Source organism: Palaemon carinicauda, chromosome 6, assembly GCF_036898095.1.
Source record: "Palaemon carinicauda isolate YSFRI2023 chromosome 6, ASM3689809v2, whole genome shotgun sequence".
In the NCBI taxonomy this organism is placed as follows: Eukaryota; Metazoa; Arthropoda; class Malacostraca; order Decapoda; family Palaemonidae; genus Palaemon; species Palaemon carinicauda.
The window spans coordinates 148,707,808-148,731,807 of NC_090730.1; the positions used below are offsets into that span (position 1 = coordinate 148,707,808).

Sequence of the window (24,000 nt, forward strand, 5' to 3'; positions counted from 1 at the left end):
CGCCAGTTACTTCCACCGTCACTCCAAGGACCTCACAGTCAAACCTCCCTGATTATGTTCAGACATTAACTGTCAGAGGTAAGGATTCTTTTCATAATGTTCAGACTTCAAATGCTAGAGATATGAAGCCTTATTATGTTCAGACATTAATTTTCAGAGGTAAGGATTCTTTCTCATAATGTTTAGACCTCAAATGCTAGAGATATGAAGCCTTATTACGTTCAGACATTAATTTTTCAGAGGTAAGGATTTTTCTCATACTGTTCAGACTTCAAGTGCTAGAGATATGAAACCTTATTATGTTCAGATATTAATTGTCATAGGTAAGGATTCTTCTCACAATGTTCAGACTTAGAAATGCTAGAGATATGAAGCCTTATTATGTTCAGATATTAATTTTCAGAGGTAAGGATTCTTTCTCATAATGTTCAGACTTCAAGTGCTAGAGGCATGAAGCCTTATTATGTTAAGAAATTAATTTTCAGAGGTAAGGATTCTTTCTCATAATGTTCAGACTTTAAATGCTAGAAGAATAAAATCTTATTATATTCAGATATTAATTTTCAGAGGTAAGGATTCTTCTTATAATGTTCAGACTTCAAATGCTAACCATGAAGCCTTATCATGTTCAGACATTAATTGTCAGAGGTAAGGATTCTTCACATAATGTTCTGATTTCAAAGCCAGACGCACAAAACCTTATTATGTTCAGACATTAATTGTCAGGGACAAAGTCCATTCTTGTTATATTCAGACATTAATTGCCAGATGTAAAAGATTATCTTAAGATATTCTCTGTCAGAGTTAAGCAGCTTTATTAATCAGGCTCAGTTATTCACTGTCAGAGATACAAAATAAAGACATCTGATGAAAACATTTAATCTCTAAGATGCTAAAAATAGTCATCAGTAATCGAATTTTTCCCTTTTTTTTGCGCTGATTATTATATATACTTTTATATCCAAGAAGGTCAAAGTATTTTTTAACCAACTTTCAATATCTGGTTAGAAATAAAAAGCATCTTGGTTAGTCTCCAATATTTCCTTTAAAGAAAAGGGCCTTTGTTTTAATTACTGATAATTTTCATCTGACAAAATAAAAAGTGAAAAGTCCACATTACGTAACTGATCTGACATTCCTTCACGTAAATAAAGAGGGGAAAAAAGAGAGGAAGGTATTGATACGATGCCTCTCTATTCCTGTTAGGTATAAAAGGAGTCATAATAATTGTCATAAATGGAGAATCCTTCACCGGGATTTCCTTTCTGTATCCTCAATTCTATCCTACGGTGACGCTTGGGAACCCGAGATGCGAAAAGTATTGAAGCACAATGGCGGCCTCCCGTGTGACTTCTGCGGGCAGTGGGGATTGAGTCGGCCATTGTTATCGCGGCATATCTTTGTAATCTCTCTCGTCTGGAGATTCTTTGTGATCTCATAGCCAAGGGAGGGAGACAAAGAATCTGAAGCAGTATTCTTAGGCAATGTCTCCCGCTGAGGGATGTGCTCCTGCGTTGAATAAAGCGGAAATAATTTAATAATTCTTTGTAATCACGGAAATGAATGGGAACAAACTATCTGAGTGGTTTTATGTTGTCTGTGATTGTGAGCACCCTCATGCTTCCCCCTCATACTTCCGTAGGTATGTTGGGAGCTCTTGGCAACCATATTATGAATTGATGGGGTAACCCATTTTCGGTAGCAACATGGGGCGTCAGCAGTAAATGATGATATCATTATAATGACATTAACCAGGACTTTCATAATGACAAGGTTGCATTTATGGATGAAGTTACCTTTGTTGATTCAAAGTATTCCCATTACACGTCATATCATTGTTTGTTTGTTTTTCAAGGTTAACAATCTACTCAGACTTCGAGGTGATTTCCCCTACCCCACTTTTTCTCCACATAATGATTCGATTAAGATCTTCGCTTTTGAAATATTAGAAAACAGTCCTCGCAAATCAGATGTAACTTTTCATCATTGCATATCTATCATCATTTCTATACTCCATATAAACTTATCAAGTTACAAAGACATCATTTTCTCTATTATAATCAAACAGCCGACAAAACCAAAATAGACTCAAATACAAGAGATGAACATTGGTAACAGCAAAAATATAAAAAGTGAACCGTCATTTAACTGTATGAAGCCAGAACATGAACTTGCAAGGCAAGATATGCTTAATTTCAAATTGTTTATTTTCTGTAGAAAAAATCTCGCTCTCTTTAAATTAAAAAGGAGATTTAAGACGAAGAAAACACTACCAATCATCCAATTTCGGTCCGTTTTGTTTATCAGTTTGGTAGCCAGATTACATGAGAAATTGAAGTTAAATTTCACACAAACTTCATCCAGTGATTAACCTAGTGACCGGCAGGATCTGATTACGCTTTGAGGCATAAGAATGTAACTCTAAATTCACTTGCGAATTCAGCCTTCCCATATCTTTTGAACTTCACTTAAAAAAAAGAAAAAAGAGAAAAAAATTAGATATCAGGAGAGAAAATAATGTAAAAATTTTTGGGAATGGATTGCTCATTTTCGATAGGGTCCAGCAGTCAAAATTGCTTTTGTTGAAAAATTTCTGTTTAGAATCCCAAACTTGAAATTAAAGAGAAAACATTAAGAAATGACAAAACAAATGTAAGAACAAGTACTAATAATGTACATGTACCTACACTCCTACAGTAGTTTTATCTCCCAGAATTAAATAAAAAATTTCATATTTAAACTTCCCACTTGTTTAAATGAGTAGACATGCCATCATAATTACAAGGTCGATCCCGTCAAAGAAAAAATGATTATTCAAACAAAAACAATAAACAAATTGGCTGCATCTTGTCCACCGATCGGCATCAATGACCTTCGATGTCAGGATGCCAGAAAACTTAAAATCAATCAATTTTTATCAACTGGGTAATGTTTAAAATTCGCTTTGCTTCTCTTCGTCTTTTTTTTTTTTTTTTTTTTTTTTACATTAGTTCTCTGCTAGGCAACAGTATAATGTTGACCGATTAAATTGAGTCAAAACATGAAAGGTATTAAAAACTGCGTGAGATTAATTGTATTTCGTTGTGTAAAGTATAAAAGTATATCCATGAGGATTGACGTGTAAATCTCCCATGACAAGCTACAAGTGTTGGGTTGCCAGCTCATGCTCTTTCCCTTCCTGATTGTAATCCAACAGTTGACTGACTATCAGGTACATACCTTACTGCAAAGTTTAAAAAAACCGTAATTTTAATCGGAAATTCTTCGTAAAAATATACTGTTCTCATCTGTATTTCAGTAGAATACAGGCGACCGTAATTTTTACCTTACTTTATTATAATCTTTTACGGGTTGGTGACCGTATTATCACTCCTTCACGTCAAAATATCCGTTTTTAAAACGGCAAATGCCGAGTAACAGTTATTCCAGTATTTTTGAATTTTTTTTTACCTTATATTCAAGAGTACGTCAAATAATAGATCTAGGTCCTCTTGCTTGGTAGGTGAGAATGCTACCAATCACACTACGAGGCCCATATATAGGTAAATACAATAAAGAGGGTCATTTAGAGATGAATTCCTGTTGTTATTGTCTTCTCTATTATAGCTGCAATCCGGCACAGTTTACCAAAAACCAGGTAGCTGATTATCTGATCAAGTCAAAAGTCACAAGGAATTTATCAGGTAAGAGGTATGTCTCGTTCTAAGATGCCTAATTTTACTCTCGGGACTGTCATGGGTAAGATTAGGTCCTTTATATATATATATATATATATATATATATATATATATATATATATACATATATATATATATCTATATATATATATATATACATATAGAAGTACATAAATATATATACATATATATATACTGTATATATACACACATAAATATATATATATATATATATATATATATATATATATATATATATATATATATATATATATATTACACATACATATATATACACAGAAGTACATGAATATACGAGTATATATATATACACACACACACACACACACACACACACATATATATATATATATATATATATATATATATATATATATAATTTCTTTCTGTATTATTTAATTTAGCAGACTGTTCCAGTACGAGATTACTCAGAAGCTATACAACATTTTAAACCTTTGAAGTGTAAAGAAATTTCGTTAACTATCTTATTTTCCTACAGTTTTTCTTGACAAGAATGTTATTTTGAAATTTGGTCCTAAGATCGTACGGCAAAAAACTGTTTCTATTACCTATTCCTAGTTTTACTTTTTAGTGCACGACAATAATCCAATCGTCATAATTTACGAAGGTGGAATAAAACGATATCAAGCGAGATAAGAGTATGATTGTTTCGACAAGTGAACAAGTACCTGCTATGGGGATTTTATTTTAAATCCTGCCCCATAAATGCCACCTGATATTGAAAATGGTAGTAGATGGTTGCATATTACTTCACTGCAAATATTGTTGTTGATATTAAAACAAATTGAAAATCCGGGTAGTGACTAATGCTGTATTGTTTCCCAATACAACAGAATCAAATATGAACTTTAATTATCTATGTAACCCGTTAACATTTCCTCCTTTTTTCCAACCCTTCGGGATATATTTCTTATTATCTCTATACACTACTGTATGGTAAAACCAATTAAAAAACGTCTCTCCCTGCGATCGCTTAATAGTTTCTTGTAACGACTGCAACCTCACCCTCCTTGTGAGCTAATGATGGGGGGTGGGTTTCAGGGGGAGCCAATAGGCCTACCTGCTGAGTCATCAGCAGCTATTGCCTGACCCCTCCTGGTCCTAGCTTGGGTAGAGAGGGAGCTTGGGCGCTGATTATATGTATATATGGTCAGTGTCTAGGGTATTGTCCTATCACTGTCCCTTGCCTCAGCCATTCACGAGCGGCCTTTAAACCTTCTGTTAAGCTTTTGCCCTTTGCTTATATTAACCTTCCACATCTCCAAGAGGAAAAGTGGTACTTTCTTAAAGGAGGAATTAGTGAAAATAACTGTTTACTAATTCCTAATTATTATCTTTAGGCTTTCTGAAGAATACCAGACATAGGCAAAAACACTTTGCAACAATAGCATACCTGCGAGACTTCAGCCATAAAAAATGTTAAAACCAGATCAGTAGAAATTAAGAAGTTCAATACACATAAATTTTGAGAGACCCTTCTTTTATAACTTTAATTGTGACAGGTAATGTCTGCTTCAATTATATTGAATTCAAACTCACAATAAGAATTATTAGAATGTATGCATGCATTAAGAGAGAGAGAGAGAGAGAGAGAGAGAGAGAGAGAGAGAGAGAGAGAGAGAGAGAGAGAGAGAGAGAGAGAGAGTAACAAGTAATAATGGTCGTTCGTTTGTTTTAGATTGCCTTACCTTAGGTAAGACACGGTCTCTTGCCTTGGCAGCCCGTGGTATTTCTGATCTTTCACAGCGGCTTATCAACGAACCAAGCTAAGGACTTCTTTTAGAAATTAGAGGATTTTTTCCTGATATTCTTCGAGATAATGCACTGCCGGATGTTTAGGGATTACAAGACTAGGCAAATCTTATTCATGTTGTCAAAATAGATTTATCATTAGGTATGCGCAAGATCATATACTTATCATTCGTTTTTCAGTTGCTAAATTGGCCTGCAAGTTTTCGCTTTATGAAAATTAGCTTTGCTGAGTAATATGACAAAATCATTGTCGCGGGTTTTCGTTATTCATAACCATCCTCCGGGAAATGGCATGAAGTACAAGCATTACGGATATTATTCAATAAGGCATTCCTTCTCCATCATAAGGCTCAATACTACACAGTATTCTAGAAATTTTATTCCAGATGTGACCAGTTTGTGGAATGATAATCCCTATCAGATAATTGAATTGGTGGTACTTCTTAAGTTCAAAATTGCAGCGAATGTTTTCATGTTGAAAATGTCTCTTTTCATAGTTTAATCATGGAAGATCTATTTTAATGCTGCCACTGTTCTTAAAGTATTTTATTTTAATTGTTCATTATTTCTCTGGTAGTTTATCTATTTTCTTTTCTCACTGACCTAATTTTCCCTGTTGGAGCCCTAGGACATATGGCATCCTCCTTTTCCAACTAGGGTTGTAGCTTAACTAGTAATAATAATAATAATAATAATAATAATAATAATAATGATAATAATAATAATACTGTGAAAAGTAAATAACTAGTTAGACAAGGGATCGACAAAATATCAATTTTCTTCTTCCACTTTGCATTCAGATGCTGAACCTGTAATGCAGATTTGAAATTGTTTGAACGGAAAGAAGAGGGAAACTGGTAAAATGCTCGAGTACACAACCTGCTAAACCTTTCACTTGAGTTTCTAACTGTTCGTGAGTCCATCGTTTCCCTCACGTTTCACACTTTGTGAATTCGTAAATTAAGATCCACTTGAATCAACAAGATAAATAGGGAGAGGGGGAGGGAGGAGTGGGAGAGGGAGATATAGATGGATGGGAGGGGGGATGGGAGGGGGATAGTCGAGCGGGAAACTGCACTAGTAAAGCCTCCCAACCGTTGAATCGTCCAGTAAACATCACAAAAGACTCGCCACTTCGCATCGAGATTGAATAAACACTTAATAGCTTACATCCTTCCCTTGTATAATCAAACCACTTATAACACAAACTGAATAAACATTTTTAGGGCATTCGGGCCCTCCATGGCTCGCCCGTACCCAGCCCAGACGGAAAGGGGTTCCCGCGAATCCCCTGGCGTTTCTACAAAAGAGGATGTGATCCCACAAACACCCACGACGCCTCTCGAGGGCCTGTTGTTCGGCCTTGCTTGCTTGTGGGATCGCTCAGGTTGCAGTGTGCATTCGTTTGTTGGTTTTTGCAATTCACATGAGAGACAGGGAAGGTGATGTTTGTCTGTCTCTTCTTCAATTGTAAGATTTACAGTGATTAATCTATTCTGAAGTGTTTTAATTCTTTCATTCTATCTTGTTTCGAGTATTGTTCTCCTGTCTGGTCTTCAGCTGCTGTTTCTCATCTTAGTTGGTTGGACAGGAACTTACAGTCTATTACGGTCTAGGGTTGTAGCTTATATAATAATAATAATAATAATAATAATAATAATAATAATAATAATTTGCTTGTGATGAAATAGCGGATTAATATTTGAAGATGAATAACTAAAAAAAAAAAAAATAAGTACACTGCTTTCATGATGGATCAGCACTAACAAAAAAGCATCTTTCCAATCAATAGAAAATAGGACTTTCTTTTAAAGGTGAATAGAATGGATGGCAGAATGTTATTGAGAATCATCAATAGAAAACTAACATTCTACCATTAGATTTGACCACAACATGGGAGGCCAATTTCTTCTCGAACGGATGACCCAACCTCATTGTATAAACGCCTGGGAAGAAGATCAAGTTCGCCACCAGAGTTGCCAGGTTTTCTAAGCGAGAAAAGACCAACTTCTAATCAACAGAGGCTCTAAAAGGCCAACCCATTAGTAAAACATAGCCAAAAATATAATATTTAAGGAGAAACTTTCTTTTTATGATATTGCTAACGGCCAACCAAATTTTAAAATAGCCAGATTTGAAGTTTTTGGCCTGAAAAAGGCCAACCTGGCAACCCTGTTCGCCACTTCCACTATCCATCTCTTTTTCCCTCCCTCTTCCCTCTCAATCTTCTTCTTCTTCGCCTCCTTTTCTGCATAAACGATAGGTACGAGATCGTCTTGGGTGATACGTCTGTGATTAAGATGAGGTGAAATTTGATAGCCATTCCTTGAAGAGAGGCCGCAAGGAGATGAACCTACTTGTAGGCAGATGGGCTGATACTGGCAAGATATGATACGCTCCTTCTTGGTTTTCCTTCGAGTGGGATCATCAGAATATTTGGGAGTGAAAAAAATTATGTTGATTATTTTCAATGTGGATTAAAATGGCTTTTAGGAATCTATAAATGACAGTATCTAAACACTTCCTGAGAATTGGAAGGTAAATGGTATCTGTTGTCATAAGAAGTGCCGGTGTCGCTTTATATGTATATATATATATATATATATATATATATATATATATATATATATATATATATATATATATATATATATATATATCGATCAAATTGATAAATAAGTATCAATTTAAATACACTTATCAGACTGTCCTTCCTAATATAATATAAAACAAGTGTTTGGCTATATATAGATATATTTCTTTCCTGTCACGCTGAGTGGCAGGGAGAGAGGATGTAGACATACCCTGGTGAAAGGGGCTTACCCCGAGAAGTACACCAGAAAACCACAATCTCCCACAAATTACCGAACCAATGGGTTGCAGTTAGGAATAGGGGAGGGGGTGAATTTAGCCGTCATTTTTGACGGATTGCTTACACCAGTTATAAATAATAAATGAACATCAAAGTTACGGCTTGGGGGAACAATTGAATTTGAAAGACGAAAGGGATCTGCTAATCATTCATTGCATGACATCAATGAAATTTCAAATAATAAAAGAACATGGAAATTTACGTTAACTACAAATCTAATTTAGCAGAAAGTTAGAAATGGTTATTAGGTGTATTAATCGTAAAGAATAGTAAACTAAAAGAATTATAAGGAAATGTTATTATTATTATTAGTATTACAAGTTAAGCTACAACCCTAGTTGGAAAAGCAGCATGCTATAAGCCTAAGAGCTCCAACAGGGAAAAAGGTTATGAAGTGTGTTAATCGTAAAGAATAGTAAACTAAAAGAATTATAGGAAAATATTATTATTAGTATTACAAGTTAAGCTACAACCCTAGTTGGAAAAGCTACATGCTATAAGACCAAGAGCTCCAACAGGGAAAAATAGCCCAGTGAGGAAAGGAAATAAGGAAATAAATAAACGGCATGAGAAAAAATTAACAATAAACATATATACATATACCAAAGGCACTTCCCCAAATTTTGGGGGTTAGCCGACATCAACAATAAAAAAAAAAAAAAAAAGGGGACCTCTACTCTCTACGTTCCTTCAGCCTAACCAGGGACTCAGCCGAGTTCAGCTGGTACTGCTAGGGTGCCACAGCCCAACCTCCCACATTATCCACCACAGATGAAGCTTCATAATGCTGAATCCCCTACTGCTGCTACCTCCGCGGTCATCTAAGGCACCGGAGGAAGCAGCAGGGCCTACCGGAACAATAAAATATCTTAAAAATAGTAACATCAAAACAGATATGTCCTAAAGTATAAAAAGACTTATGTCAGCTTGTTCAACATGAAAACATTTGCTGCAAGTTTGAACTTTTAAAGTTCTACTGATTTAACTACCCGATTAGGAAGATCATTCCACAACTTGGTCACAGCTGGAATAAAACTTATAGAGTACTGTGTAGTATTGAGCCTCATGATGGAGAAGGCCTGACTATTAGAATGAACTTCATGCCTAGTATTACGAACAGGATGGAACTGAGCAGGAAGATCTGAATGTAATGGATGGCATAAAAAGGCTAATACGATGTGTAGTTCATTCAAAATTTATCCAAATGAGCACTGGATGGATGTTTAATTCAAAGAAATATTAGACTGATGATACAAATGAACACTAAATAATAATAATAAAAAGATAGACCTGGAACATTGAAGTTACAGCTAATGAAAGGTAAATCAGTAAAAAAGAATATTATTATTAGTATTAATATAATTATTATTATTATTATTCATAAATCCATCTAGGACTCATCTACATAAAAAAATAGCAAATTAAGCAACGATGTTACACGAAATGTAGAATTGATATAAATATTAACCTTCACATTCATCTGCTAAATATTGAAGAAAGAAAATAAAAGTAAAAGATAAGAAAAAAAACCCACTCAGGAAAAGAGATTGTAATTGAGTGTGCCCTTAGTCCAGGAAACCCAACACCAATACTATTGATGGTTTCGGGGTCCATGTCAATGGAAAAGAAGATCTTGATCATAACAGCCCAACCACCCATCACAAAAAAAAAAAAAAAAAAAAAAAAAAAAAAAAAAAAAAAAAACACAAAAACACGAGAATACTAAAAAATTGTAGTCGACTCACGAACATATTCCTCGATTTGCTAATCCTAAACACTGCATTTGAGTCTTTTTCATCTGAAAAAATATTAAAAGGTAAATTTAAATTTTGCTAAGGAGTTATTTACCACATGAACGCATCTTTTAAGAAACTTTGATAGAAGCAATTCATATTACGGAGTACCTGATAAATCATAGAGTGAAATATATTTACGATGATAATTTTCAGATAAGTTTAATAAATAGTTGATACGAAAATTGCAAGTGAGAGACGCAAAAAAAAAAATAAAATTATATATATCACATGCAATGCCCATCTTCCTACTGATTTTAACTTCATAAATAAGGTCTTCAATTTTACAAATGTAAAGTGTGAGTGTTGAAAGGGAGTGAAAGATAGAAAAAAAAGTTGTTAAGTTGAAATACTGAAATAAAAATATATATATATGTAAATATATATATATATATATATATATATATATATATATATATATATATATATATATATATATATATATATATATATATATATATATATATATATATATATAAAATGTATACAACAAATACAGCCGTTTGTAATCCACTGTAGGACAAAGGCCTTAGACATGTACTCATTCATGTCTGGGGTTTGGCCACTTTTCATCACTACGCTGGTCACTGTGGATTGGTGATGGCGGGAAACTAGTATTATCGCTCACGGCAAACAAACCTAAAATGGGTGACCCTGATTAGTACAGCTTTGCTGATCATGGCAATACACAAACCCTTCCACCACGTTCAGGTATACCCGCTTAGAAAGGGTCTACATACAATGTATATATATATATATATATATATATATATATATATATATATATATATATATATATATATATATATATATATATATATATATATTATATATATATATATATATATGTGTGTGTGTGTGTGTGTGTGTGTACAAGAACACAAGATGGTAAAAAAAAAAAAAAAAAAAAAAAGACTATACTGCATGTACAAAATCTTCGGAATGTCCCTATTTGTTTTAGTGAAGTCAAATTATCTCTATCAAAAAACTGAAGATGAAACTAGTTTCAAGAATATCTATTAAAGCAATGTAATGGAGAACTTGAGTTACTGGATAATGCAGAATAAAATTGAATTCGTTACTTTAGGAAAAATTCACATATACAGTATACTGTTTAAATGAACATTAATGATGTATATACCTGATTACCTGTAATCTAGTCTTTCATCCGAAATAGTAATACATCCTCCACGCAGGAACAATATGCAATTGTAAAATAATTAAGGAAATCTTGAATATGCAATTATTTATACGCATGAAAAGTGTGTAGACTTACAAATAAAAAATTGCCATTAGAACGGAAATATATGGTTATCAGTTTTTAGTTTTAGTTCCTTTCATTCGCTTAAATTCTACTTAACTGTCTTATCAATAACTTCTCGCCGTATGTCTACGATCAGTCACCGCAGTTCAGCAGTTAAAATCACTATGAGTTATTCACTAATATCTAACTTATTTCAGGCGAGTGATTTTAATTCCTAATCATTTTTCGGAGCATTTTACCGCATTTTATTACAGCAGTCAGAGATTCTTGTTACTCAGCCCTTACTTAGAATTTTGGTCTCTTATTCTGAATATTTTACTTAAAATCTTTCTCGAAAGAATTTCATAAACGGTAATCCGTCCTCATTGATCTTTTTCCATTTATACCTTAGATCCCCTTCCTCTAATGTTCATTGATTATTTTCATATACATTCTGTATAAACTGCAAGACCATTATCCAAAAAGTTGTATCAGATGAGTTCCGAAAATAGTTCATCAAAAAAAAAAAAAAAGAAAAAAAAAAAAAGTGCTTCTGGTGTTTGAAGTCATTACTAAAAAGTCATCATTATTTACCTATTCGAACCTGAAAAGTCATTCTAAGTAGTCTAAAACTAAATTTTCCATTAATTGTCTATATCAGATGGTATGGATAGCTAAATCATCCATCGTTCCCTTGAAATTAACTACTTCTGATGGCACTTTGCATTATTTTCCATGTAGGGACATTTCATAAAACAACTGAAATATATACATATATATATATATATATATATATATATATATATATATATATATATATATATATATATATATATATATATACACACATATATATATATATATATATATATATATATATATATATATATATATATATATATATATATATATATATATTCTTTTTTTAAATCACAAAAGGCCTGTCAGAAAGATATACTAAACAAAATTTAATTGATTTTATTATCATGATAACCTCGTTTTCTATATAAAGAATCCCCAAAAAACAATTAGGTAGAAACTTTAACATTATGAACTGACGTATTTCTCTCATTTTTAAAATACGAAAATACATCCATGAACTATGAAAATCGTCCATGAAAGACTTTAAAAAAAATAATAATAATATTTCTAATATAAAGAAAAGTGTTTGAAGATCGTAAACCTCTATCGGCCATATTGTTTATTTATGGATCTCAGATATGATTAAAGTTATCGATCTTTTCATTTTACGGAGTTTTCAAATATATATGTGATAACCTTTTATCTTTTAATCTTGCTACTTATATTGAACTGTAATTAACTTTAATTTTCTTAAATCAGTTTTGGTTATCGTTATGAGTAAGTATTTTTAAGCCAAAACTTACCTGGCATATTAAATATCTTTACATTGTAAACTGCTACAGATGATAATAATAATAATAATAATAATAATAATAATAATAATAATAATAATAATAATAATAATAATAATAATAATAATTTGAAACGTCATTAACAGAATTATTTAGGCTAATAGAAGTTGAAAAATTTGTCTCTTCCATAACAATGTGGAATCTTTAAGAATGACAAAATTAAAGCATGAATCACCCTAATAAAGTGAATAACTTATTGAGAGACACAAATGCAACGGCCACAAAAAAAAAAAAAAAAAAAAAAAAAAAAAAAAAAAAAAAAAAAAAAAAAAAAAAACACTTGAATCATATTGGTATTATCATGATGTGAAATCAGACCAATTCCATCTCGAAAGAAAGGAAGAAATAAGAAAGCTTTAGTAGTCTTATCTCTCTGGGTTCAAGACAAATCTGGCTTTTAGTTAGGAATTATATGCATTTTGAGGCGAGGGCTCCGAAGTATTGACGTTACAAATGGAAAAATAAGACATTGCTAAATATGATTGAACGTGAACTTCAACTGCACAAGATCAAACTTGCATCAAATATCTTTATGTTGAACAGGCTGAAATAGGTCTCTTTTTATAGTTTATATATGAAAGTTCTGTTCTTATGTTGTTACTAATCTTCAAATATTTTATCTTAATTGTTTATTACTTCTCATATAGTTTATTTATTTCATTATTTCCTTTCCTCACAAGGCTATTTTTCTCTGTTGGAGCCCTTGGGCTTATAGCATCTTGCTTTTCCAAATAGAGTTGTAGCTTAGCTTGTAATAATAATAATAATAATAATAATAATAATAATAATAATATCTCTTTAAAGCTGACTCTTCATGAAGTATAATTATTCCTCATCTATTAAGAAGTCATAAGTAAGATTCCTTAGGATACTGCAAATCATACATGGTAATTCTTATAAATAAAAAAGAAAAAAAAATCGGGTCTTATATCCTAGGGACCACGTTACTCCTCATTTTTTTTTCTTTTTTTTCAATATCTATGATTCTTTCTGTCTAGCATGGACATACAAGTTTCGGAAATTGAGTGAACATTTTATCTTCGAATAAAAGACTATAATAAATAATAAGAGTTTCCTAATGCTTTCTTAATAGGCATAACAAAGTAACGAAAATCTAGAAGGGGTCTTAATAACCCGTGAAAGAGTTTATTTACAATTAAATAAGATATTCCTAATCTCCATACTCTTATTTGAATAACACTGTATGTGGGGAGCACGTCAGAATAAACACATATTACATGTGTGTGTTCGCATACGTACGGGGAAACCGATCCTTTTGCATGCAATGACATGACGTTGCAACATTCATGCAATGGATATGTCGTCATCGCAACGAAATAAGAGAGGAAGCGCATGAAAGAACAATCAGTCAGGATAATCAAAGCCGACGTGGTCACGTGATCACGCAGGAGGTGGCTCTGGACATCTGTTCGGGACCGCGTAATTCCAACAAGAGGGAAAGTGAACATTATGAGGCTATTTCCCTAACCAGCATTGACAGATGGTCAATGGGCGATGCCCCATTGCTGGGATGCGAACGGGGAGAAGAGAGCAGTGTATGTCGGTAAACAAAACTTTCGGTTATTCAATGCGTTGACGTTATTATTAAGGAATGTCGTTGGGTGAAATCTTACCGCCAAACGTGTGCGCTCGCACGAGTCTAGGTGGAGAGGCATGAGGTTTCCTTGTGGGTTTATGAAGGGGAACTGGCTGGTTTGTTTTACATTTTCATTTGCCAGTAATTGTAAAACGCGAGTGTGACCAGAGGAACATGAAATATTGAGTGTCAAAACCCCTGAGAACGAAGTTATATATTTCTGTATTGCGAAAAAACTACTGTACATAAAAAATACCTATGGAGCAGATGAAATCGTAATATTGCGAAAAAACTACGTAAAAAAATACCTAAAGAACATTATGAAATCGTAAAACAAGATTTTATATCGTCACATTCAAGTTAATTATTACAATAAAACCACTCACTTACTAAAAATATATCCCTAATGTAATGCAATCATTATGTAGCACTACTTACTTTTCATTTGCTTTGAGATGCAAATCGACTAAATTATTGAAATAAGATTGTCCTCAGAATTAACAAATATATAGGCAGTAAAATGTTTATTTCCAACATTTCTCTTGATTAATTTTCATTTCGAGTTCGTTGGGATAGGAAATCAAAGACCACGATGAAAGTAAAAAGTACAGTGTGAAATATGGATATAGTAAAAACGTGAGTTAAAAAAAAAAAATCAGACAGACTTCTATTTTGGCTATACAAGGAGTGAAGCGGTCACCAAATTGAGAATAGTCCAGAGTCATTAACCTTAGATTAAGCTAACTTTGTGCCTTATCCAAATGGTGGCCCGTAATTGATGTAAGGTTTTCAAGGGAATTGCACCAAGCAGAGTACAGCTTGAGGTCCCAGAATTTCCCCAGTGAGGATGGAGTGGCCAAAAGTTTTAGAAAAAGAAAAAAAAATCTCTTCTTTGTAGCGATGTGAACGAGGATGACGAGTCAGAGGAGGGGTTGGTTAGTGATCAGAGGAAGTTTTTCAAGTTCAAAAGACTATCAGATGGATAGTCCTCTCTAACGTCATTAAAAAAAAAAAAAAAAAAAAAAAACTGATTCTGGCGTATTGAAAAAAGTCTAATGTTAATATATTGATTTACACCAAAATAATGTACTGACCATGGAGCGCGCGCTCACTCACACACACACACACATATATTTATATATATATATATATATATATATATATATATAGTATATATATATATATATATATATATATATATATATATATATATATATATATATATACATATATATATATATATATGCAATGACCCAAAAAGATTGCCCTGAAAATGTCAATGTAGGTATTTAAACACACAAAACACACACTTCTCGATCCTACGTCTCGATCCTTCTCAAGGTTAAAGCTCCTAAAGTAGGCAGTAGGTTGGCTAGGACACCAACCACCCGTTGAGATATTACTGCTAGAGAGTTATTGGGTCCTTTGACTGGCCAGACATTACTAGATTGGATCCATCTCTCTGGTTACGGCTCACATTTCCTTTGCCTACACATATACCGAATAGTCTGGCATAGTCTTTTCACGTTCTCATCTGTCCTCATACAGTTCACAACATACATTACCAAACAATTCTTCTGCACTCAAGAGGTTAACTACTGCAATATAATAGTTCAGTGACTTCTTTCCTCTTTGTGAGGGTAGAAGAGACTCTTTAGCTATGATAAGCAGCTCTTCTAGGGGAAGGGGACTCCAAATTCAACCCATTGTTCTCTAGTCCTGAGTAGTGCCATAGCCTCTGTGACGTGGTCTTCCACTGTTTTGGATTAGAATTCTCTTGCTTAAGTGTACAATCAGGCACACTTTTCTATCAGATTATCTTCCTTTTTTTTTGAAGTTTTTTACAGTTTAGGGATGGAAGATCTATTTTAATATTATTACTGTTATTAAAATTGTTATACTGTTCGTCACGTCGCTTGTCGTTTATTTATTTCCTTTCCTCACTGGGCTATTTTTCCTGTTGGAGCCCTTAGGCTGATAGCATCCTGCTTTTCCAACTAAGGTTGCAGCTTGGCAAGTACTACTACTACTACTACTACTACTACTACTACTACTAATAATAATAATAATAATAATAATAGAGATGAAAACTGCAACTATGTCGTATCATTTATATGTCGACAGCAACGGCTAATGAAAAGTAACTTGGATCTTATAATAAAAAATAAATATGTTTTCTTATCAAACAATGATCATCTCCACCATAGACGACAGTCGTCACATCTCACATGAAATGAGTTTTAATACCTCAAGCAGAAGTGATTGGCATTTATAACTGACCACAGACGTCTGTGTTAAGACAGACGTGCGTTGATCCGAAAAGAAAACACGAGTGAAGGATGAGGAAGAAAACTCCACAAAAAAAGTGAAAATAAGCCGGAAAAGAAAGGAGAGACGGTCCTTTGACAAATCATCACATCATTGGCCACGAGATAAAAAAAAAAGAAAAAAAAAAGGAGAGAAGCATTTGTAGAAAGGAAAATATACTGAGAAACCTTAAGAATCTGGCTGATGTCTTTTTCGGGGTGGTGGGTCGGGTACCTCCCCTATTAAACGAAGAAAGAAGAAGAGGAGGAAGAAGATGAAGGGGAAGAAAAAAGGCCATAGAGAAATGAACTGGCACAAACAGATAAGTACACTGTAATGTAATCGTTTGACAGTCCCACAATCCTCCTTCACCGCGGACAAACTGTAAAAGGGTGTTTAGGCAGCCGATGGAGACATGGAATTCAGGACCTGTAAGGTCGAAAATCCCGTTGCGCCGGAAGGCTCAGGTCGAACTTCGTGGAGACTTAAACTTAGATCGCTGCGGTTCAAATCTTTTTCATTTTTATAGAAGTTTTTAGAAGGCTATTAAAGGCCAATTTGGCAAATACTGAGGCCACCTTTCTGGTGGTAATTCTGAGACACAGACCAAAGAGCTGTCTTATTCCATTGCTCTGGGATTTCGGGGCTGTCGATGTGTGCGTATAGAGCTGTCAGTGACACATGATAGCTAGTTTAAACAACTTGGCCCACCCTTAAAGAACCCACTGGTGAGGGCCGTCAAGGAGTTTGTACTTCATATAGATTGTTATTGTCCTGAATTAAAGAAAATGTTCAAGTTGTGGTGTGGCCTCTCTCTTTTGAGATTTTTTTCATTGTATTTCTAAAAACCTTTTTTTTTATTCTGTAAAATATTGTTTATTTGATTTCTGGTGAATATTGTTTGACATAAGAAAGGAAATTTTTAAATTTTGATGATACGTTATCTTTTTTTTATATAAGTTGTACATACAACTTATATATATATATATATATATATACACATATATATGTGTATATATATATGTATATATATATATATATATATATAGAGAGAGAGAGAGAGAGAGAGAGAGAGAGAGAGAGAGAGAGCAGCCTCATCTTTTCGTAAAGATAAGAAGGAAAAGAATCAGATCAGACCATTAGTAAACGTAATGTAGATTATTTCGATAGTTAATCCGTTTCCCACTCGAGGGCGGGGGAAGGAAGAGAGAGAGAGAGAGAGAGAGAGAGAGAGAGAGAGAGAGAGAGATAAAAAAGTATCAGGAGAGGGGTTAGAATCCTCTCTCTCTCTCTCTGTATTCACTTGTCGGACTTAATGCTCCCTTTAGGATCGAAAACCAAGCGATGTCATCGCTGATAGAATCTGATGCCGTTGACCCACTTCAATGTAACTCAGTTGATTGTTGCTGATTATGGGAAGCTTTCAAGAATTGAAGGGGTGGTCTCTCTCTCTCTCTCTCTCTCTCTCTCTCTCTCTCTCTCTCTCCGAATAGAACGTCTTATGAGTCAGGAATTTATTGGATAAACCAGTGCAATTTGGATTTCTCGTTTCGCTTTGCCTCAGTAGTACTTTTGTGCGTCAGTTTTTATTATTATATTTGTGGATATTTATCCTCGTTTTCTTCGTAAACCTTAGGAAATCATTGAAGGTAGATAAATTGAAATAAGATTCTCTGAGGAAAACCAGAAAAATTCGAGAGAAAAAATAAACTATATACTAGCTTGTCTTTCACGAAATTATCGTTTGATTCATAAGCGCACTGCAGAATTTGCATTTGTAAGGAACAAGCAAATGATTACGGACTACTCAAAAGAACAGGAGTCCTTATTGCCTTGACAAGATTAATCTCTCAACAGGATGCATTTAACCCCTTAAGCTGATGGTAACCTCGAAGAGAAAGGCGAACATAATATTCTCTACTGATCTACTCTGATTGAGGAAGGCAACAAGCGGTGAAATTGACTATAAAGTATAGTTTATTCTCATTGCATTAATTGACTTTTAAACTTGCATTAATTAAATGATACTGTTACATAAGTATTTCAAATCATGAAAGGCGTGAGTCTATATTAGTCTCTGATGGCCGCTGCAGTTCACGAGAAGAATGCATACTTTCATGTGAAGTTCCCGCGCATCTGCGTTGTTCATCCAATTTTGCTTTCTCTAATATTTAATATCCTCCAGCATTAGCGCCAGTGCCCTGCTTTACAAATCTCCTTTACTCAATATGACGGGCAGCGCGGGCAGGTTTAGACTCGGCTAAATAAACTTGTCATGAAAAGAGCAGCGACGCGTCAATCAGGAAAGGGGCCGCTATTATCGTATCATCTGCTACCTTATGCCCTCGGGTGTTGCCACTCTCAATGCTAGTAATATTATTTTGAATTTATATAGCATGTTTAGCTACTTTCATCATTTTAGTTTAATCATAATAAATATACTGATAAATCAAATATCTGAATCTGATTAAATTGGATCCGAACAATTACTAATTTCGGTGTATAAAAGGAAACAGAAAAGGAAAAACGGCGACCGCTGGGATCTGAAAATCTTTTGAATAGGGACAGAGAGGGGCGGTTTGGGACTCCCACTGAACAAACTATACACAATGTTAATGGTTTTAACAGATAATGGACAATGAGTAATGGTGTATTGAAAACGTATATTCCATACTCCACTCTGAAGAGGTGGTCTGAAAAGAAATAACAGCAGCGCTACTGGACCAGAAGCGGGTAATTACGGAAGCTTATGTTACCTCGGAGGGCCATTGGAAGGGTACTGGAAATTAACCTTATGGAACCGAAAGACTGTTCACGGAACAGGCTAGATTGGTAGAGAAAATTCATTAAAATTTCTTTATTTTCATCATGAAGGGAAGAATAATATTATCTACGGCTTTTTGGTAGTTTTGCCTGATCAAAAATGCTCAAACTTATCCGGTTGGTTTTAAACATAATATTCAAGATCTAATCACATTAGCCAACAGATTGTGGTGGCTTATTGGTAACGTCCCTGCCTAGTCATTGCCAAACTGGGGTTCGAGTCCTACTCAAACTCGTTAGTTCCTCAAGTGTCTGCAACCTCACCATCCTTGTAAGCTAAGGATGGGAAGTTTGGGGGAACCTATAAGTCTACCTGCTGAGTCATCAGTAGCCATTGCCTGACCCTCCCTGTTCCTAGCTTGGGTGGAGAGGGATCTTGGGCGCTGATCATATATATTCATGTATATATATATATATATATATATATATATATATATATATATATATATATATATATATATATATATATTCATGAATGACCTTCAAAATACTGTAAGACTAGAGATCACAAAGTTATCCATAGCGAATTAATAAACACAATAAAGAGAAAAGCGTCCATACATGTTCACCATTTTTGGTGTTCACCTCCAAAAACTTTCGAAGTAAAGGAAAACCCTTTCCTTGCTACGCGTTCGAGGTAAACGCAGAATGTAGCATGCCTGACCAATATAACTTCAACTAAGCCACCAACCTAACCCCTTATAGTCATTTATCAAAGAACTCTATCCCCTGGAAATTGTACTGAACACTTATTTCTGGATGTGCACATCCACATAAATCCTTATTAGTAGTTTAAATAAAATAAAATTCGAACTTACGAAACGAGAAAGATTGGGTCTGACATGCACTAGAGTACTAGACTAAACGCATATCTATTTACCCTGTTAGATGTTAATTCTATTAATTTGTCTGTTAAAGTTATATAGATATGTTTTATACATTTATTTCCGAATGGATAAATTGGCCAAGAAAACGGGATGGAGATGGAAACTTAATTCTTTTAGACTTACTTAAAAAAACGGAAGATTATTTGCCCATTCTAAAGCCATACACTATACAAATTACGGACATACAAACGTATCAATAAAATGTTTTCAGTAATATCTATATGCATACACAGGTTCAAACTTGCCGGGAATGTTTTTATGTTGAACAGACTGACATAAGTCTTTCTTTATAGTTTATTTATGACAGATATATTTTAAGGTTGTTACTGAACATCAAACTTTTTTATATTAATTTTTCATTACTTCTCATGTAGTTTGTTTATATACTGGCTATTTTTCCCTGCTGGAGCCTTTGAGTTTATAGCATCCTGCTTCTCCAACTAGGGATGTAGCTTAGCTAGTAATATATAATTATATATATATATATATATATATATATATATATATATATATGTATATAACTATATATATATATATATATATATATATATATATATATATATATATATATATATATATACTATATATATATATATATATATATATATATATAGCACATGCATATACCGACAATGACCTCTTAACATATCGATTTATTCAAGCATCATGGGATGCTTGTTACTATAAAGCCGGAACCCAAGTCTCTAAAAAGGACAAAACTCAATTTGAGAAATACACACACATGATATATATATATATATATATATATATATATATATATATATATATATATATACATATATATACATATATATATATATATGTATATATATATATATATATATATATATATATATATATATATATATATATATTATGTAAACACAACCTATACAAGCACCCCTTTGCTTTTCCCCTTAACCGATCAATAAACCCTTACTAATGCAAATAAGGAGGAAAAAGGAGGATGTAATGCATGTTTTACTTTGCACATTTAGAAAATAATTTTTAATAGATGAACGGTTTTGTCTAAGAAAATGCGTCTTAGGAGCAATGGTCAAAGATTCCTGTTAACAAAATGAAAAAATCTGAATATGGATGACTGAATACTTGGGTATTTTTAGGCAATTTACGCTTTGGTAAATTTTTGGAGAGAGAGAGAGAGAGAGAGAGAGAGAGAGAGAGAGAGAGAGAGAGAGAGAGAGAGAGAGAGAGAGAGAGAGAGAGAGAGTGTATGCTTAATGGTAGTGTTAAACATACCACAATTTTTGCTCTCAATATCTTTGGTCCTTGTTTTTTGTGTGTCCTTTGTATCTTTTTAAATAAATGGACCATAGCTTCTTTCCAATAATTTAGTTTTTTTTATTTAAAACTTCAGGTATACGTCTTGAATGCCATTGATTATTCATAGTACGTATTCAGTTTTGCCATTACCTAAATTTCCTTTTTTGATATATCAAATTGTTATTGGCCCATTTTCATTCTATTTGTTTATTTCCTGACTAACGGATTGATAAAAAACATATGTTTATATATGAATACTAAATTCTTTTTCTAGAATGCTGTATTACTAACGGGAACGGATGCTCAAACTTATCTCGGTCACTGAATGAGATTTCTGTTATGCGCTCCTAAAAAATATATTCTTTTAGGATAAAAATAATTAACACAACGTAAATTTCATCATGCGTCATGCCTTCTACTCCATACTATTTTCACGCGTACTTAGGCTAATCATAAGTCGGTAGATTTATTTCCTATTACTACTGACAGACAGGGGAACATCATTAGATTTCCCCATTATTCAAGCTCACGCTCATACTTCCTTTTCTTAGCCGTATAACTCCTCGTGCATTTACAGCCTTTGCTATTCCTTAAATTAATTTCTTGATTGAATATTCTTTGCTTTGCTCTTTGCTTAAGGCAGTTAAAAATTTGCCCTAAAAAGAAAAAAAAAAAAAAAAAAAAAAAAAAAAAAAAAAAAAAAAAAAAAAAAAAAAAAAAACTGCAAATCTTGAAATAAATGTTGCCAGGCATTTAGTTTTTAAAAACAGATATATTGACGTAAAGGAGTGATATTACGGTCGCTAACCCGTAAACGATAACAACAAAGTACGGTAAAATTGCGGTCGCATTTATTTTACTGAAATAAAGCTGGGAACAGTATATTTTTTACGGAGAATTTTCGATTAAAATTACGGTTTGTTTTAACAGTGTAGCACAAATAGCTGGTCCCTGGTCGTGCAAGTCTTAGAAGACAGAGGGACCTAGTTAAAAAAAAGTAAGAAACCCCCAAAATTGTTAGTGGATTATCGATAAAAAAAGATAAAAACAGTCAAGGACCCATTTCAGTGAGTGGATGTTTCATCACAATATCCTTCAAGTTATCACACTGTTAGGTGATTATGAAGGATCATAAGACTAGCCAAATTCAGTTAATATACTTAAAGAAACTTTTCCAGAAAAGCCTGAAATTAATCACTTTATGAAAATCTACTGCAGACTGACATGAAACAAAAATATTGTCGTTGTTTTTCGTCCTTCATCTCACGCTTCCGGCGACTGACATGAAGCATGGACATTCTTGACACGAGAAACTCAAGTACAACTCTTTCGAGTAAGAAAGGGATATTGGAATGTCCTTCCAATCTGACCTGCTTTAGAAACTAATACTCTTACAGTTGTAGATACTATAATAATGATAGTCTTGCTTCACACCCGTAAGCAAATTAACGTACTCGTTTAAGCGCTTCTGACAAATCGGCGTCGACGAAAGAATGACCTTTACAACGGCACCTCTAAGATTATCATGATTCCACAAAAGGGTATGGAATGAAGTGGTTTGATTAACTGTCGCTACCTTGCACACCTGAGGGTTTCGTAGGGAAAGAGAGGAGGAAGAGAAAGAGAATGAGGGGAGGGAAGGGGAGAGAGGTAGGAGAAGAAGTGGAAGCTGATGACTATCGGGGAGGCAAATCCCGAAGCGTCTTGGCGCGCGAACATCGACTCGCCATCAGCTAAGAGGATCAAATGCCTCTTAATGAAGCCCATCCACTACACAAAGAGGATCAAGAGCGACTGTAATTAAGAACGTGACTTCTTTTAAGAGGATGATGTCGCAAACAAAAATATAAAGTTATGGGACGTGGAGGGGCCCAGAAAGAGAGGGGGGTCAGTTTACAACAGTCTTAGGAAAAGGGATTAGATCTTAACACGTTCATTTGGGGATGGTGTCAAGTGGCAGGTCTGGGAATTCTCTCTTTCTGTCTTATCTGTTGTGGCGAAATGATTTCTCATTGGTTATTCTTTTGTTTATTAAAGAGAAAAAAAGGGAGATTTTATTCTTATAATTTTTTTTCAACCCACTGAAAGGGTAATATTTGCAGAACCGTTGGGGGATTTTTTTTTCAAGCATCAATATGCAATACATAATCCATGTATGACTAAAGTAACATAAGCCATAAACCCATGAACAACAACGATTTACTGCAATCCGAATGAAAAAGATGTATGCAGCAATAACTAATCTACTTTCTGAGAAATGTTTATTATTGCTAGCTAAGCTACAACCCTA

The 24,000-nt window shown here is 33.7% G+C and overlaps 1 protein-coding gene across 1 annotated transcript in view; it reads left to right on the forward strand.

Annotated features, from left to right (window-relative positions):
- Positions 1-24,000, forward strand: part of LOC137642226 (ventral anterior homeobox 2-like) — a 40,660-nt gene that overhangs the window by 11,732 nt on the left and 4,928 nt on the right. Inside the window, exon 2 of the mRNA XM_068374757.1 lies at positions 1-78. This exon is cut by the window's left edge and continues 87 nt beyond it. Within this exon, the coding sequence (XP_068230858.1) occupies positions 1-78 (78 nt within the window). The remainder of the gene's footprint in view (positions 79-24,000) is intronic.